The sequence below is a fragment of the Scyliorhinus torazame genome, chromosome 5, assembly GCF_047496885.1.
Source record: "Scyliorhinus torazame isolate Kashiwa2021f chromosome 5, sScyTor2.1, whole genome shotgun sequence".
Lineage (NCBI taxonomy): Eukaryota > Metazoa > Chordata > Chondrichthyes > Carcharhiniformes > Scyliorhinidae > Scyliorhinus > Scyliorhinus torazame.
In genome coordinates, this window is record NC_092711.1 from 165,545,410 (window position 1) to 165,560,569 (window position 15,160).

The 15,160-nt window shown below is 47.2% G+C and overlaps 1 protein-coding gene across 3 annotated transcripts in view; it reads right to left on the bottom strand.

Annotated features, from left to right (window-relative positions):
- Window positions 1–1,169: 1,169 nt before the first annotated feature.
- The window catches only part of LOC140420460 (uncharacterized), a 29,318-nt gene continuing 15,327 nt past the window's right edge, over window positions 1,170–15,160 (bottom strand). The window contains exons 1-2 of one of the 3 annotated variants that reach the window (XM_072504467.1): window positions 4,009–4,347; window positions 1,170–2,791 (exon numbers count right to left, since the gene is read on the bottom strand). In XM_072504467.1, the coding sequence (XP_072360568.1) occupies window positions 1,712–2,470 (759 nt within the window). In that variant the 5' untranslated portion in view covers window positions 2,471–2,791; window positions 4,009–4,347 and the 3' untranslated portion in view covers window positions 1,170–1,711. Of the gene's footprint in view, window positions 2,792–3,854; window positions 4,348–15,160 lie in introns of those variants that run through there. The other 2 variants (XM_072504466.1, XM_072504468.1) reach the window with 2 other exon arrangements.

Genomic DNA, 15,160 nt, shown 5'->3' on the forward strand with positions numbered 1-15,160 from the left:
TTAGGGATCCTCTCAGAAGGAGCGATCATAGTATGGTCGAATTTAAAATACAGATGGAGTATGAGAAGGTAAAGTCAAAAATCAGTGTTTTATGCTTAAACAAAGGAAACTACAATGGGATGAGGGAGGAGTTGGCTAAGGTAGACTGGGAGCAAAGACTTTGTGGTGGGACAATTGAGGAACAGTGGAGGACTTTCAAAGAGATTTTTCACAGTGCTCAGAAAAATATATACCAGTGAAACGGAAGGGCTGTAGGAAAAAGGAAAATCAGCCATGGATATTTAAGGAAATAAAGGAGGGTATCAAATTGAAAGAAAAGGCATACAAAGTGGTAAAGATTAGTGGGAAACTAGCGGACTGGGAAATCTTTAACGGTCAACAGAAATCCATGAAAAAAGCTATAAAGAAAAGTAAGATAGATTAGGAGAGTAAACCAGCTCAGAATATAAAAACAGACAGCAACGTTTCTACAAATATATAAAACAAAAAGAGTAGCTAAGGTAAGCATTGGTCTTTTAAGAGGATGAGAAGGGGGATTTAACAATGGGAAATGATGAAATGGCTGAGGCATTGAACATGTATTTTGTGTCAGTTTCCAGGCATAATCTCATTGAATAGCAGAGCTGGCTCGAGGGGCCAGATGTCCTACTCCTGCTCCTAGTTCTTATAGGTGGGCCTTATATCCAGGTAGACATGCTGATTAGATATCATTTAGACTCCAAACTTCATTCTATCTTGAAATTAAATATACAATTAAAGTAAAGCCATTTTAAAATTCTTTTTTTTTTTTTTAAACATAAATTTAGAGTACCCAATTTTTTTTTTCAAAGTAAGGGGCAATGTAGCATGTTCAATCCACCTACCCTGCACATCTTTGGGCTGTGGGGGTGAAACCCACGCAAACACGGGGAGAATGTGCAAACTCCACACGGACAGTGGCCCAGAGCCAGGATGGAACCTGGTACCTCGGCGCCGTGAGGCAGCAGGGCTAACCACTGCGCCACGGAGCTGCCCACCATTTTCAAATTCTAATATTCTCAACACTTTCCTGGGACATTGGAAACCAAAAGTCGAACCACTTTCAGCAGAGCAGCCTTTCCGCTTGTCGACACAGTCTTCCCAGTCAAATAACCTGAGGTTCCCTTTAATCATGAACCAATCAGGCCACTTCAGGTTTGATAGCAGCAAAATTCAGAGAAGGTCACGTGACTCCCCCTTAATTCCTCCATTTTAATCAAAATTAAAAACAGTTGTACAATATAACAATCTTAGAACACATCACATTTGTCAGTCAAATACATATTATTTATACTGGGGTGTTTATTATGAGATTTAGGCACTGGAGGCAAAGGGTGGGGGTTTCAAAGAGTAACCTTCCCTTCCTAACTCTGTATGTCTATAGTGTCAGCCGTGGCTAAGTGGGTTGCTCTCTGACTTTGGTGTCAGAAGGTTGTGGGTTCAAATCCCAGTCCGGGGACCCGAGGAGAAAAATCAAAACCAATTGTCTGAGTGCCATCACCGAGGGAGTGCTGCACTGTCAGATGGTCTTATGAATGCGTTGTCAAGCAGAGAACCCATCTGCTCTCTCAAGGGGATGTTAAATAAATCATGGAGCCAACATTTTTGACTTGTCGCCAACTATCAGAATGAACAAGTTGCAGTCCTGGATGTGATTAACAGCAGCAGGAACAGCAGAATCCAACCCCCGTCATCACTTGTGAACTCGCTGGTGTGACAGCAGGTGGGATAACTGAGTGAAGCCCTTCCCACATTCAGAGCAGGTGAATGGTCTCTCCCCAGTGTGAACTCGCTGGTGCCTCAGCAAGTGGGATGAATCAAGGAATTGCTTCCCACATTCAAAGCAGCCAAAAGGCTTCTCCCCAGTGTGGATTCGCTGGTGTGTTCGCAGGTCAGATACCTGAGTGAAACTCTTCCCACACTCAGAGCAGGTGAATGGCCTTTCCCCAGTGTGAAATCGCTGGTGTGTGAGCAGGTTAGATGAATCAGTGAATCCCTTCCCACACTGAGAACAGATGAACGGTCTCTCTCCAGTGTGAAGTCGATGGTGTCTCAGCAGGCTGGATGACTGAGTGAATCCCTTCCCACACTCTGAACAGGCGAATGGCCTCTCCCCCGTGTGAACTCGCTGGTGTTTCCGGAGGGTGAATGAAACACTGAATCCTTGCCCACACTGAGAGCAGGTGAATGGCCTCTCCCCAGTGTGAACTCGCTGATGTGTCTGCAGATTGGAAGATGTACTGAATCCTTTCCCACAGGTGGAGCAGGTGAACGGCCTCTCCCCAGTATGAACACGTTGATGTGTTTCCAGGTTAGATAGGGATTTAAATCCCTTCCCACATCTGGAGCAGGCGAACGGCCTCTCATCAGTGTGACTGTGTTGATGAATTTCCAGCACAGATGGGGATCTGAATCCCTTCCCGCAATCCCCACATTTCCACTGTTTCGCCATGTTCGGGTGCCCTGATGTCTCGCCAGGTTAGACAATCAGTTGAAGTCTCAAACAAAACATGGGTACGGTCTCTCTCAACTGTGAATGGTGCGGTGATTTTTCACGCTATGTAACTGGTTAAAGCTCTTTCCACAGTCAGTGCACTGGAACACTCTCACTTGGGTTCCTGTGACTCAGTGCTTTTCCAAACACACAAATCTTTTGAGACAGGCAGAACTGACAAATATTCTTCCTTCTAGGTTCAAAGGCGATTATATTCCGTTCCCGATTGTGACACTGTCAGGAGGTGATATTTGTGTTTGGAAATTCTCGTCTAATATCCTGTAAAAGGAGTTTTCAAAATTAATTCACTGTCAGTACAGGATAGAAATTTAGAACAGACAATTCTAGTTTCTGCTGAAGATTCTTTCCTCTCTCATAAATCACCATCCCACACACACTCCCTCCATTCTCACTCTCCTGTATCTAATATTCACCCTCCCAGTTCTCTTGAAGGTGCTGATTCAGGCTGATTGACAGATCCCTGCTTCCTATCCTGGACACAGAGACCCGAAAATCTTTGCGCAGGCTAGCCAGACAGATATATGTCTATATTACTGGACTAAAATGATTAATGTATAGAATTGTTTCAGCTGGTTGAGATACAGGGATTGTCATTGATCACGACTTTGAAGTTGTTGCCTATGAGGATAGTCAAGCAAAGACGATCAATAATTTCCCAATTAAATTGGATGGTCGATACAAGGTTGCAGAATGGGGCCCACTCGAGACTGACAGAATTGCTTGACAGAGTTGGCATCGACTCGAGGTGTGCAATGGACTTCTTCAATTACTCTATAACTGGAAATATATAACGCAGCTACAGTACTATATTACAAGACAAAATAATAAATATATTTTATTACACAACCATAAATATCTCATTTGTACAATATAACACTGGACATATCTCCGTCCAATATTGATTTACTGTCCCCTAGGTAAGGTTCTGGGTTTAGGGAGATAGGGCGCGGGGGGGGGGGGGGTAGGTTTAGGTAGGGTGCTCTTCATTGGGTCCGTGCACACTCGATGGGCCAAATGGCCTCCTTCTGCACTGTAGGAATTCAATGGTTCTGTTCTATTCTATCTCCTGGGGAAATCAGCCCTTTCATTGAACATTAGCAAAGAGATCATCCTTTTAGCCCAACAAATAAACGTGTCAAGCTGAGGGAGCAAAGGATGTCAAATTATTTAAGAGAGAGAGAGAGAGACCTGGGCCAAGCTTTCCAGAGTCTGCACCCTCCCTGGATTCACTTCCTTTCCCTTCAGTTGCTGCAAGTCACCAATTAAAGGTCAGAATGAGAAAATAAACGGAAAGGGGGAGAAAAGAAAGTGTTTTACTCACAGATGTTGGAGACAGGAGGATGTTTCAGTTTCTGTGACACATTCGCATTCACACAACGTACACGCTGATTGGCTGGAGGACCAGAGTCCTTCTGGACCTCCAACTTTTCCCACTGGTCAAGACCTCAGCAGAAAGATCAGGGGTGGGCTAATACCTGCACATGCGCAGCTTCATCCCTCCCTTGGACATGCGCATCACTGCTTCTGGGCTGGGACACGAGTGCGCAAGCGCTGTTGTCGAATTGTTTGGATCATGCACATTGGGCCTGTTCGTCCCGGACAAATCGAAGGACAGCGGCGAGGTGGGTGGGAGACTTTGGAAACAGTTCCGCAAAAGCAATTTAATAATTGGCAACTTCCTGGTTCGCAGCTGCGGGGCTTCTCCCACCCGGTACCAGGCCCAGGTTAACGATCGCCATCTTTATTCAGCGAACGGAGGATGGCGGCTGGGAATAAACAATGACGAAACGTCTCGCCCCTCATTCACTCTGATTGGCTGGAGGACCAGCCGTCTGATTTAGTCCTCCAGGCCCACCCCTCCGTCCTATTGGTCCAGATGGGGGAAGGGAACAAACAACCAGGTTTCAGACTAAAACTTCCTCCTCTGTGCAACATCTTTTCTCCCCCTTTCCTTTTCTCTTAGTCTGGGAGGACATTGGTGACTTGCACAACTGAAGGGAAAGGAAGTGACTCCAGGGATGGTGCAGACTCTGGAAAGGTTGGCCCAGGTCTCTCTCTCTCTTAAAGACATTGACATCCTTTGCAGTGTTCCATAGTTACTAGAATAATCTGTTCTGAAGTTCTATCTTGCAATGATAGAGATGGTTTTGGTAAACTCCTTTTACAGGATATTAGAGGGGGAGAATTTACAGACAAAATGTCAAGATGTGACAGAGTCACTTAATTGGTCACTGTGCAGAGTCTGCACGTTCTCCCTGTGGCTGCGCGGCTTTCTTTCGGATGCTCCGGTTTCATCCCACAAGTCCCGAAAAATGTGCTGTTAGGTGAATTGGACATTCTGAATTCTCCTTCTGTGTACCGAAACAGATGCCGGAGTGAGGCGATTCGGGGATTTTCTCAGCAACTTCATTGCAGTGTTAATGTAAGCCTCCTTGTGACAATTATCAAGATTATTATTAGATTATTATTCTTGGGAGCTGAATATCATCGGCCTTGACGCACAAGGAAGAAAAGTTTGTCCTCTTCAAATGGCTTGAAACATGGTGTTAATGGAAAAACATGAGATAATGAAAAATGAAATGAAATGAAAATCACTTATTGTCACAAGTAGGCTTCAATGAAGTTACTATGAAAAGCCCCTAGTCGCCACATTCCGGCGCCTGTTCGGGGAGGCTGTTACGGGAATTGAACCGTGCTGCTGGCCTGCCTTGGTCTGCTTTCAAAGCCAGCGATTTAGCCTAGTGTGCTAAACAGCCCCTGCTACATACTCCTGAGTGAGTGTTCCAGTGCATTTACTGTGGAAAATGCTGGAGAGACATGAAGACACCCAGATCATAGAAAAACCATGGAAGTGTGGGGACTGTAAAAAGTCCCTATCAGTGCTGGAAAAACACCGGGGAGGCTGTTCAGCTACTCTGGCTGTGGAAAGGGATTCACTCGGGTATCTATTCTGCTGATTCGCCAGCAAATTCACAGCGGGGTGAGGCCGTTTACCTTCTCTGACTGAGAAGGGATTCACTCAGTCATCCCACCTGCTGATACACCAGCGAGTTCACACAGGGGAGAGGCCATTCACTTGCTCTGTGTGCGGAAAAGGATTCAGTGATTCTTCCAATCTGCGTGCACATCAGCGAGTTCACACCAGAGAGAGACCTTTCACCTGCTCTCACCTATGGGAAGGGATTCACTAAGTCATCCCATCTGCTGAGACACCATCGAGTTCACATTGATGACATGGGTTGGATTCTGCTGATATTGCTGCTGTTAATCACATCCAGGACTGAACCTTTTTCATTCTGACACTTGGTGAAGTGGGAGGGTCAGAGGATTTCTTTCTTCTGGACTGGCCCGTCTCACGACTTTGCTTCCTGTGGGCTGATGCTCTTTGAGCCTGGGAGAGTACATTTCCATGGAAAAGATCTACAAATGGTGAAGAAGTACATTTATTTTATCCTGGATACTAAATAGTGTTTCTCTACCACTACAAGTAGATCTAAAATAAATACATTTGTCTCGGTTCCATTGAGTCTACAGCACAGGGCCAGGCCAGTCGGCTCAATTGGTCTCTGTCAGTATTTATGCTCCACATGAGCCTCCACCCAGCCCTCTTCATCTCCCCCATCAGCATCTCCTTCTGTTCCTTTCTCCCTCATGTATGTGCCTAGCTTCCCCTTCAATGTATTCATGCTGTTCACCTCAACCACTCGCTGTGGTAGCGAGTTCCACATTCTCACCACTCTCTGGGTAAAGCGGTTTCTCATGAAATCCCTATTGGATTATTGAAACGCTTCATCATTTTAAACACTTCCATCAGGTCACCCTTCAGTCTTTTTTTTTCGAGAGAAAAGCAGCCTCAGCCTTTCCTGAGGGTGAAATGCTCTCAGTTCTGGTATTATTCTTGTGAATCATTGTTGCACCTTCTCTTTGACTGATAAAGAAGGTAAAAGAACATGGGATCCAGAGTAACTTGGCAAGTTGGATCAAAAGAATTGGCTTAGTGATAGGAGACATAGGGTGGTGGTAGAAGGCTGTATGACTGAAGGCTGGTGGCAAGTGTACCACAGGGCTTAATACTGAGTCCCTTATTGTTTGTGATTGTATATAAACAAAACAGAAGAAAATGTGGGGCGGATTTGGCCAGGTGCTTCACAATGAAGGAGGTCTTAGGTTACCGGAGGAGATCAACGGATTGGTCAGATGGGCAGATCAATGGGAGATGGAATTTAACCGTGAAAAGTGCATGATGATGCACTTTGGAAGGAGTAACATAACAAGGGAGCATTCAATGAATAACAGGACACTAGGAAGCTCAGTGGGATCTTGGGGCGCTTGTTCACAGATCCCTGAAGACACTGGGCAGGTTAATGGGGTAGTTAAGATGGCACACGGGACACTGGCCTGTATAGAATTCCTACAGTGCAGAAGGAGGCCATTAGGTCTGCACCAACCCTCTGAAAGAGACCCTACCTAGGCCCATTCCTCATCCCTGCTCATCCTCAGACACTAAGGAGCAATTTTTAAAATCATGGCCAGTCCACCTAACCTGCACATCTTTGGACTGTGGGAGGTATCCCATGCAGACATGGGGAGAAAGTGCAAACTCCACACAGACAGTCACCTGAGGCTGGAATTGAACCTGTGAGGTAGCAGTGCTAATGCCTGTGTCACCATGCTGCCCTGTAGTTGTAGCATAGAGTATAAGAGCAAGGAGGTTATGTTGGAGCTGTATAGGACTTTGGTTAGGACACAGTTGGAGTACAGTGTGTAGTTCTGCTCACCCCAGTATAAGAACAATGTGTTTGCACGAGAGAGGGTGCAGAGGAGATTTACCAGGATGTGGCCTGGGATAGAGTATTTTAGCTATGAAGGGAGGCTTGATAAGCTCAGGTTGTTTTCTATGGAGCAGCAAAGGCTGAGAGGGAACTTGATTGTGGTGTATACGATTATGAGGGACATGGACAGGGTGGATAGAAAGCAGTTGTTCCCTTTAGTTGAAGGGTCAATAACAAGAGGGCAAAATTTTAAGGTGAAAGACATGAGGTTTCAAGCGGGTTTGAGAAAAACAGTTTTCACCCAGAGGGTGGTAGGAATCTGGAATGTGTCACGTGAGAGTACCTTTAAGAAATGGGTGTTTATAAATGGGTGTGTACATAAATATCTGTAGTGAGAGTACCTTTAAGAAATGGGTGTTTATTACTGCAGTGATGTCAGAGAGTGGGTGGAGCTGGGCTGTCTGTCAGCTTTTTACTTTTGCTTTAGGCTTTTTGCTGCAGGGTGGGTTTTTGGTTTGATTTTAGTTTTGGAGAAGCTGCAATCACAGCAGGATGTGTGTGAATCTCTGCAAGCTTATGAATGTCCATTTGCTGATTTCAACGTGGTAACTGTTCCAGATTCGGAATCCTACTCAACATCCGCTTCATGAACCCAGCATCGTCCCAGTTCGGAGCATGCACATTCACTAGCACCACCCGGGCCCCCCGCAACCTGCCACTCACCATAACATATCGACCCCCTTTATCCGCCACAATACCCGCCGCCTCAAATGCCACCCGCTTGCTCACCAAGATTGCAACCCCGCTGTTCTTCGCATCCAGCCCGGAGTGGAAAACCTGCCCCACCCATCCTTTCCTCAGCCTGGTTTGATCCGCGATCTTCAGGTGCGTTTCTTGTAGCATGGCTACGTCTGCCTTTAGCCCCTTTAAGTGCGAAAATACACGGGCCCTCTTGACCGGCCCATTCAGGCCTCTCATGTTCCACGTGATCAGCCTGGTCAGGGGGGCTACCTCCCCGCCCCCGTGCCGCCACCCCGCCAACTAGCCATCTCCTTTTTTAGGGCAGCCATGTGCCCGCGCCTCCCGCACACTCCAGCCCCCCAGGCAGAGGCTCCCCGCCCCGACTCTCCCCTTTAACATCGATTCCCCCTCAGTCAGCACAGCAACATCCCAGCCCCCCCCCCTCCCCCCCATTGCACTCCTGTCAGCTGACTCATGCTGACCCTGGCCGCTCACGCCTCCACCTCCAATCCCCCTGTGAGTTCCCCTTACCAATCTCCAACCCCCCCCCCCCCCCCCCACGTAAGTGGGGTAGAGAGAGTCCCCCCCTACACCCCGTGTGAACAGAGAAAGAAAAACAAAACAAAGTACCATACACCCAAACCCCCAGCTTCAGGTGCCACCCCCACCATTTCGCGGGTAAACCGCGCTCCCTGTCTGGGCCGACCCCACCTCCTGTGACGCAGCTCTTCCCAACTGCGACCTCGCCCAAAGCCTCGAGGGCTCAGGGCAAAGGGGCTACAAAAACAGAAGAAAACACGGGGGAAACCCCAACATAACACCGCCTCCTCCCCCCCACCAACAACCCCCACAACATACTGCAGTCCATTAACTCGAGCCCAGCTTCTCATTCTTGATGAAAGTCCACGCCTCGTCCGGCATGTCGAAATAGTGCTGCCAGTCCTGATATGAAACCCACAGCCTCGCCGGTTGTAACAGCCCAAACTTCACCCCCTTTCCGTGGAGGACCGCCTTGGCCCGGTTGAATCCCACATGCTTCTTGGCCAGTTCTGCACTCCAGTCCTGATAAATATGGATCTTGGTGTTCTCCGACCTGCTGCTTCGCTCCTTCTTCGCCCTGCGCAGGACACGCTCCTTGTCGGTGAAGCGGTGGAACCTTACCACCATAGCCCTCGGCGGCTCGTTCGCTCTCGCCCTCCTTGCCAGGACTCTGTGCGCCCCATCCAGCTCCAGGGGCCGCGGGAAAGCCCCCGCGCCCATCAGCGTACCCAGCATCGTGGTCACATACGCCCCAGCATCCAGACCCCTCCACGCCTTCAGAATCCACAGATTCTGCCTCCTCGACCTATTCTCCAGGCCCTCCAGCTTCTCCTGCCATTCTTTGTGCAGCGCCTCGTGCGCCTCCACTCTAACCGCCAGGCCCAGAATCTCGTCCTCATTATCAGAGGCCTTCTGCTGCACCTCCTTGACCGCTGTCCCCTGCATCTTCTGTGTCTCCACCAACCTTTCAATCAACGCCTTCATGGGGGCCAGCATCTCCGCCTTTAAATCCGCAAAGCAGTTTCTTAAAAACTCCTGCTGTTCCCCTGACCACTGGGCCCACGCTGCCTGATCCCCGCCAGCCACCATCTTGCTTTTTCGCGCCCGTTCTCTCTTTTCCAAAGCCGCTTTTTTAACCGCCCCACTCCTGGTCCACTCCATACAGTGCTGGAGGACCCTCACTGTTTCCTTCCCACACCGGGAATTGTCGTTAAAGTGCCGTTGGAGCTCCTTAAAAGGGCCCAAAAGTCTGTTATCGGTGGGAGCTGCCGACCGTGCGACCTACCTAGGCATAGCTGCAACCGGAAGTCAATAGTTAGAGAGTAACTAAGAGGCATATGAGAGGGGGTTCTCCCCTGGGGTGCAGGACGGTGTGAGCATTGTTCAGGGGGCCAGCGAATCACTCACATATGTTCTGGTCCTGCCCCAAGCCAATTGGGTTCTGGATCTCATTTTTTGAGACCATGTTGGAGATTGTTGAGATGGAGCTGGAGCCGAGTCCACTAGAGGTGATCTTTGGGGTGTCAGATTCCCCAGAACTCCTTGAGGGAGAGGGCTGACGTGTTGGCCATTTCCTTGTTCCTAGCTCAGAGGCGAGTCCTGCTTGGGTGGAGGTCGGTGATACCGCTCAGGGCCTCGGCGTGGTTGGGAGACCTGGCAGAAGTCTCATGGCTTCAGGTTGAACATGGGCAAGGAAACCTCCTGCTGATTACCACGTACTCCTCCATGTTGAACACCACATGGAGGATGCACTGAGGGTGGCATTGGCCCAGAATAATAATAATAATCGCTTATTGTCACAAGTAGGCTTCAATGAAGTTCCTGTGAAAAGCCCCTAGTCGCCACATTCCGGCACCTGTTCGGGGAGGCTGGAACAGGAATTGAACCTGCGCTGCTGCCTTGTTCGGCATTACAAGCCAGCTGTTTAGCCCACTGTGCTAAACCAGCCCCTGTGCTAAACCAGAATATGCTCTGGGTGGGGGACTTCAAAGTCCATCACCAAGAGTGGCTTGGTAATACCACCACAGACCGAGCTGGCTGGGCCCCAAGGGTCATAGCTGCTAGACTGGGACTGCAGCAGGTGGTGAGGGAACCAACAAGTGGGAAACACATACTTGACCTCATCCTCACCAATCTGCCTGCTGCAGATGCATCTGTCCGTGACAGTATCGGTAGAAGTGACCACCACACAGTCCTTGTGGAGACAAAGTCCCGTCTTCACATTGAGGATATACTCTCCATTGTGTTGTGTGGCACTACCACTGTGTTAAATGGAATGGACTTTAAACAGATCTAGCAACTCAAGACTGGGCATCCAGGAGGTGTTGTGGGCCATCACCAGCAGCAGAATTACATTCAACCACAATCTGCAACCTCATGGCCCGGCTTAGCCCCCACTCTATGGTGATGATCCTTGTGTAGTCCTCCTAGATGACTAAAAGTCATAGTGTTGACAAAGAACATCAGGCTATGTATTTGAAACAAAACTAGTTTACTTTACACTACTTCAAATGGTTCCCACACTTTACTAAGTGTACACACTTTACAATAGCTAATAAAACAAGAGTATTAAATCTATGCACAGAAATCTCGATCTTTCTAATACAGCTAACACACTACCTCGACCTTTCACTAACCTTCTCTCAGAATTCCTGGTGATACCGCCTTTTATATGCCTTCTCTGGTGCCATCTAGTGTTGAGATACATGAACATCATCTTGTTAACCTTTTACACTCCTTGCATATCATTACAACATTAACCCAGGATTTTAACCCTTACTGCACCAAATACCTATAATACAATATATCTGAAATACACTCATCACTGGGCTCATTGTCCCAAGTGTCGAATTGATTTATAGAAATCCTGTGGTGTTCTCACTGGGACAGGCACCTATGAATATGTTTTGAAAAATAAGCTACTTGTTTATGTTTTCGCAGTGGCTTCAAAAGCTTGCAACACAGTTAATGAAATGGGCACAAACTGACACATAGCCTTAAACTAATACAGAAATTACAGTCATTTCAGATTAAAATTTATCATCCGTGTGTATAAATTCAGTGCATAAAGATGATCAGGGTGTAAATGTTGAGAGAGCAAATTACAGCATGACACATTCAATGAATACATGTTTGTAAGTAATAGGAGTTAAAATAACTAAAGAACTATGAAAACTGACTGGAGAACTTAAACTCTTTTAAGTTCAGTGAATACAGTGAATGGTAGAACCCTCAAGAGTATTGAAAGTCACAGAGATCTAGGAGTACAGGTCCACAGGTCATTGAAAGAGGCAACACAGGTGGAGAAGGTAGTCAAGAAGGCATACGGCATGCTTGCCTTCATTGGCCGGGGCATTGAGTATAAGAATTGGCAAGTCATGTTGCAGCTGTATAGAACCTTAGTTAGGCCACACTTGGAGTATAGTGTTCAATTCTGGTCGCCACACTACCAGAAGGATGTGGAGGCTTTAGAGAGGGTGCAGAGGAGATTTACCAGAATGTTGCCTGGGAGGGCATTAGCTATGAGGAGCGGTTGAATAAACTCGGTTTGTTCTCACTGGAATGAAGGAGGTTGAGGGGAGACCTGATAGAGGTCTACAAAATTATGAGGGGCATAGACAGAGTGGATAGTCAGAGGCTTCTCCCCAGGGTAGAGGGGTCAATTACTAGGGGGCATAGGTTTAAGGTGTGAGGGGCAAGGTTTAGAGGAGATGTACGAGGCAAGTTTTTTACGCAGAGGGTAGTGGGTGCCTGGAACTCGCTACCGGAGGAGGTGGTGGAAGCAGGGACGATAGTGACATTTAAGGGGCATCTTGACAAATACATGAATAGGATGGGCATAGAGGGATACGGACCCAGGAAGTGTAGAAGATTGTAGTTTAGTCGGGCAGCATGGTTGGCACGGGCTTGGAGGGCCGAAGGGCCTGTTCCTGTGCTGTACATTTCTTTGTTCTTTGTTCTTTGTTCACAAACCAAAGGTGGTTATATACTGTGACAGAAAGTGACTGCTTCTTTCCAGAAACTACAAGTTAAAGGTTAAACTAATTTAAGTCACACGGTTGAAGGTTTGAAACCTCACAGTTGTTTTCTTCACACAACAGGGCCTCGAACTGAAGTGTAACTTAATTTTCAATGGCTGGGGAGCTAACGGTTCCAGACCTTAGCTCATCCAACCTTTATGGGATTTGCAGCAGTTGCTCTGTAATTAGACCGTTAAAGTGTAACTTTGTCCTGGTCTCAAGCCATGTGATGTATTTCACTTGTCCACTTTGGCAAGAAGAATAGAAAATCAATATTCTTGTGATCTTATGAGACGAAGTCCCACCTTCATACGGAGGATACCCTCCATTGTCCTGTGTGACACTATCACTGTGCTAAATGGGGTAGATTCAGAACATATCTCGATAAAAACAGGATACCCATGAGGTGCTGTGGGCCATCAGCAGCTTAATATTCAATCACAACCTAACCTTATAGGCCGGCATATCCCTCACTCTACATTGGGAACACACGAAGCAAGTGTGGAATACAAGGGAAGTAGAAAGAAACTTAAGCAAGGAGTCTGGAGGGCTAAAAGGGCTCATGAAAAGTCATTGGCCAGCAGGATTAAGGAAAATCTCAAGGCTTTTTAATTTTAATAATCGTCATTGTCACAAGTAGGCTTACATTAACACTGCAATGAAGTTACTGTGAAAAGCCCCCAGTCGCCACATTCCGCGCCTGTTCGGGTACAGAGAGAGAATTCAGAATGTCCAAATTACCTAACAGCACATCTTTATGGACTTGTGGGAGGAAACCGGAGCACCCGGGGGAAACCCACGCAGTTACAGGGAGAGCATGCAGACTCCGCACAGACGGTCATCCAAGCCAGGTATCGAACCTGGGACCCTGGCGCTGTGAAGCCATAGTGCTAACTACTATGCTACCATGCTCCCCATATATTATACATATATAAAGAGCAAAGGGGTAGCCAGGGAGAAGGTTGACCCACTTAAGGACAGGGGAGGAAATCTATGCGTGGAGTACTTTGCTTCAGTATTCACCAAAGAGAAGGACTTGGTGGGTGATGAGTCTGGGGAATGGTGTGTAAATAGTTTGGGTCATATTAAGTTCAAAAAGGAGATACTGGGGTCTTGAAAAACATGATGGTAGACAAGTCCCTAGGATCTGATGGGATCTATCCCAGAATACTGTGAGAGGAAGGGAGGAAATTGCTGGGGCCTTGAGATAAATCTTTGTATCCTCACTGGCTAGAGGGGAGATCCCAATGGATTGCAGAATAGCCAATGTTGTTCCTTTGTTTAAGAAGGGTAGCAAGGATAATCCAAGTAATAATAATCACAGGCCGGTGAGCAATACGTCAGTGATAGGGAAATTATTGGAGAGGATTCATTGGGATACAATTTATTCCCACTTGGAAATAAGTGGACGTATTGGTGGGAGGCATCATGGTTTTGTGAAGAGGAGGTCGTGTCTCACAAACTTGATCGAGTTTTTCGAGGAAGACAAAGATGATTGATGAGGGTAGGGCAGTGGATGTTGTCTACATGGGCTTCAGTAAGGCCTTTGACAAGGAACCTCCTGGCAGATTGGGACAGAAGGTGAAGTCGCACGGGACCAGAGGTGAGCTGACAAGATGGATACAGAAATGGCTCCATCATAGAAGGCACAGGGCAATAGTGGAAGGGTGCATTTCTGAATGGAAGGCTGTGACTAGTGGCGTTCCTCAGGGATCAGTGCTGGGACCTTTGCTGTTTGTAATTGTATAAATGATTTGGAGGAAAACGTAACTGGTTTGATTCATAAGTTAGCGGATGACAAAAGGTTGGTGGAATTGCAGATAGCGATGAGGACCGTCAGAGGATACAGCAGGATATAGATCAGTTGTAGACTTGGGCGGAGAGATGGCAGATGGAGTTTATTCCGTACAAATGTGAGGGAATGCATTTTGGAAGGTCTAATACAGGTGGGAAATATACAGTAAATGGCAGAACTCTTAAGACTATTGATAGGCAGAGGGATCTGGGTGTACACATACACAGGTCACTGAAAGTGGCAATGCAGGCGGAGAAGGTAGTCAAGAAAGCATACAGCATGCTTGCCTTCATCGACCGGGGCACTGAGTTTAAAAATTGTGAAGTCATGTTGCAGCTTTATAGAACTTTAGTTAAGCCGCACTTGGAATATAATGATCAATTCTACCAGAAGGATGTGGAGGCTTTGGAGAGGGTACAGAAGAGATTTACCAGGATGTTGTCTGGTATGGAGGGCATTAGCTATGAGGAGAGGTTGGAGAAACTTAGTTTGTTCTCACTGGAACGACGGAGGTTAAGGGGCGACCTGATAGAAGTCTCCAAGATTATAAGGGGCATGGACAGAGCGGATGGAAGTTTTTTCCTAGGGTGCAAGGGTCAATTATGCGGTGGCATAAGTTTAAGGTGTGGGGTGCAAGGTTTAAAGGAGATGGACGAAGCAAGCATTTTGAACAGAGGGTGGTGGGAGCCTGGAACTCGCTGCCGGGGGAGGTAGTGGAAGCAGATACGATAGTGACATCTTAAAAAATACATGAATAGGA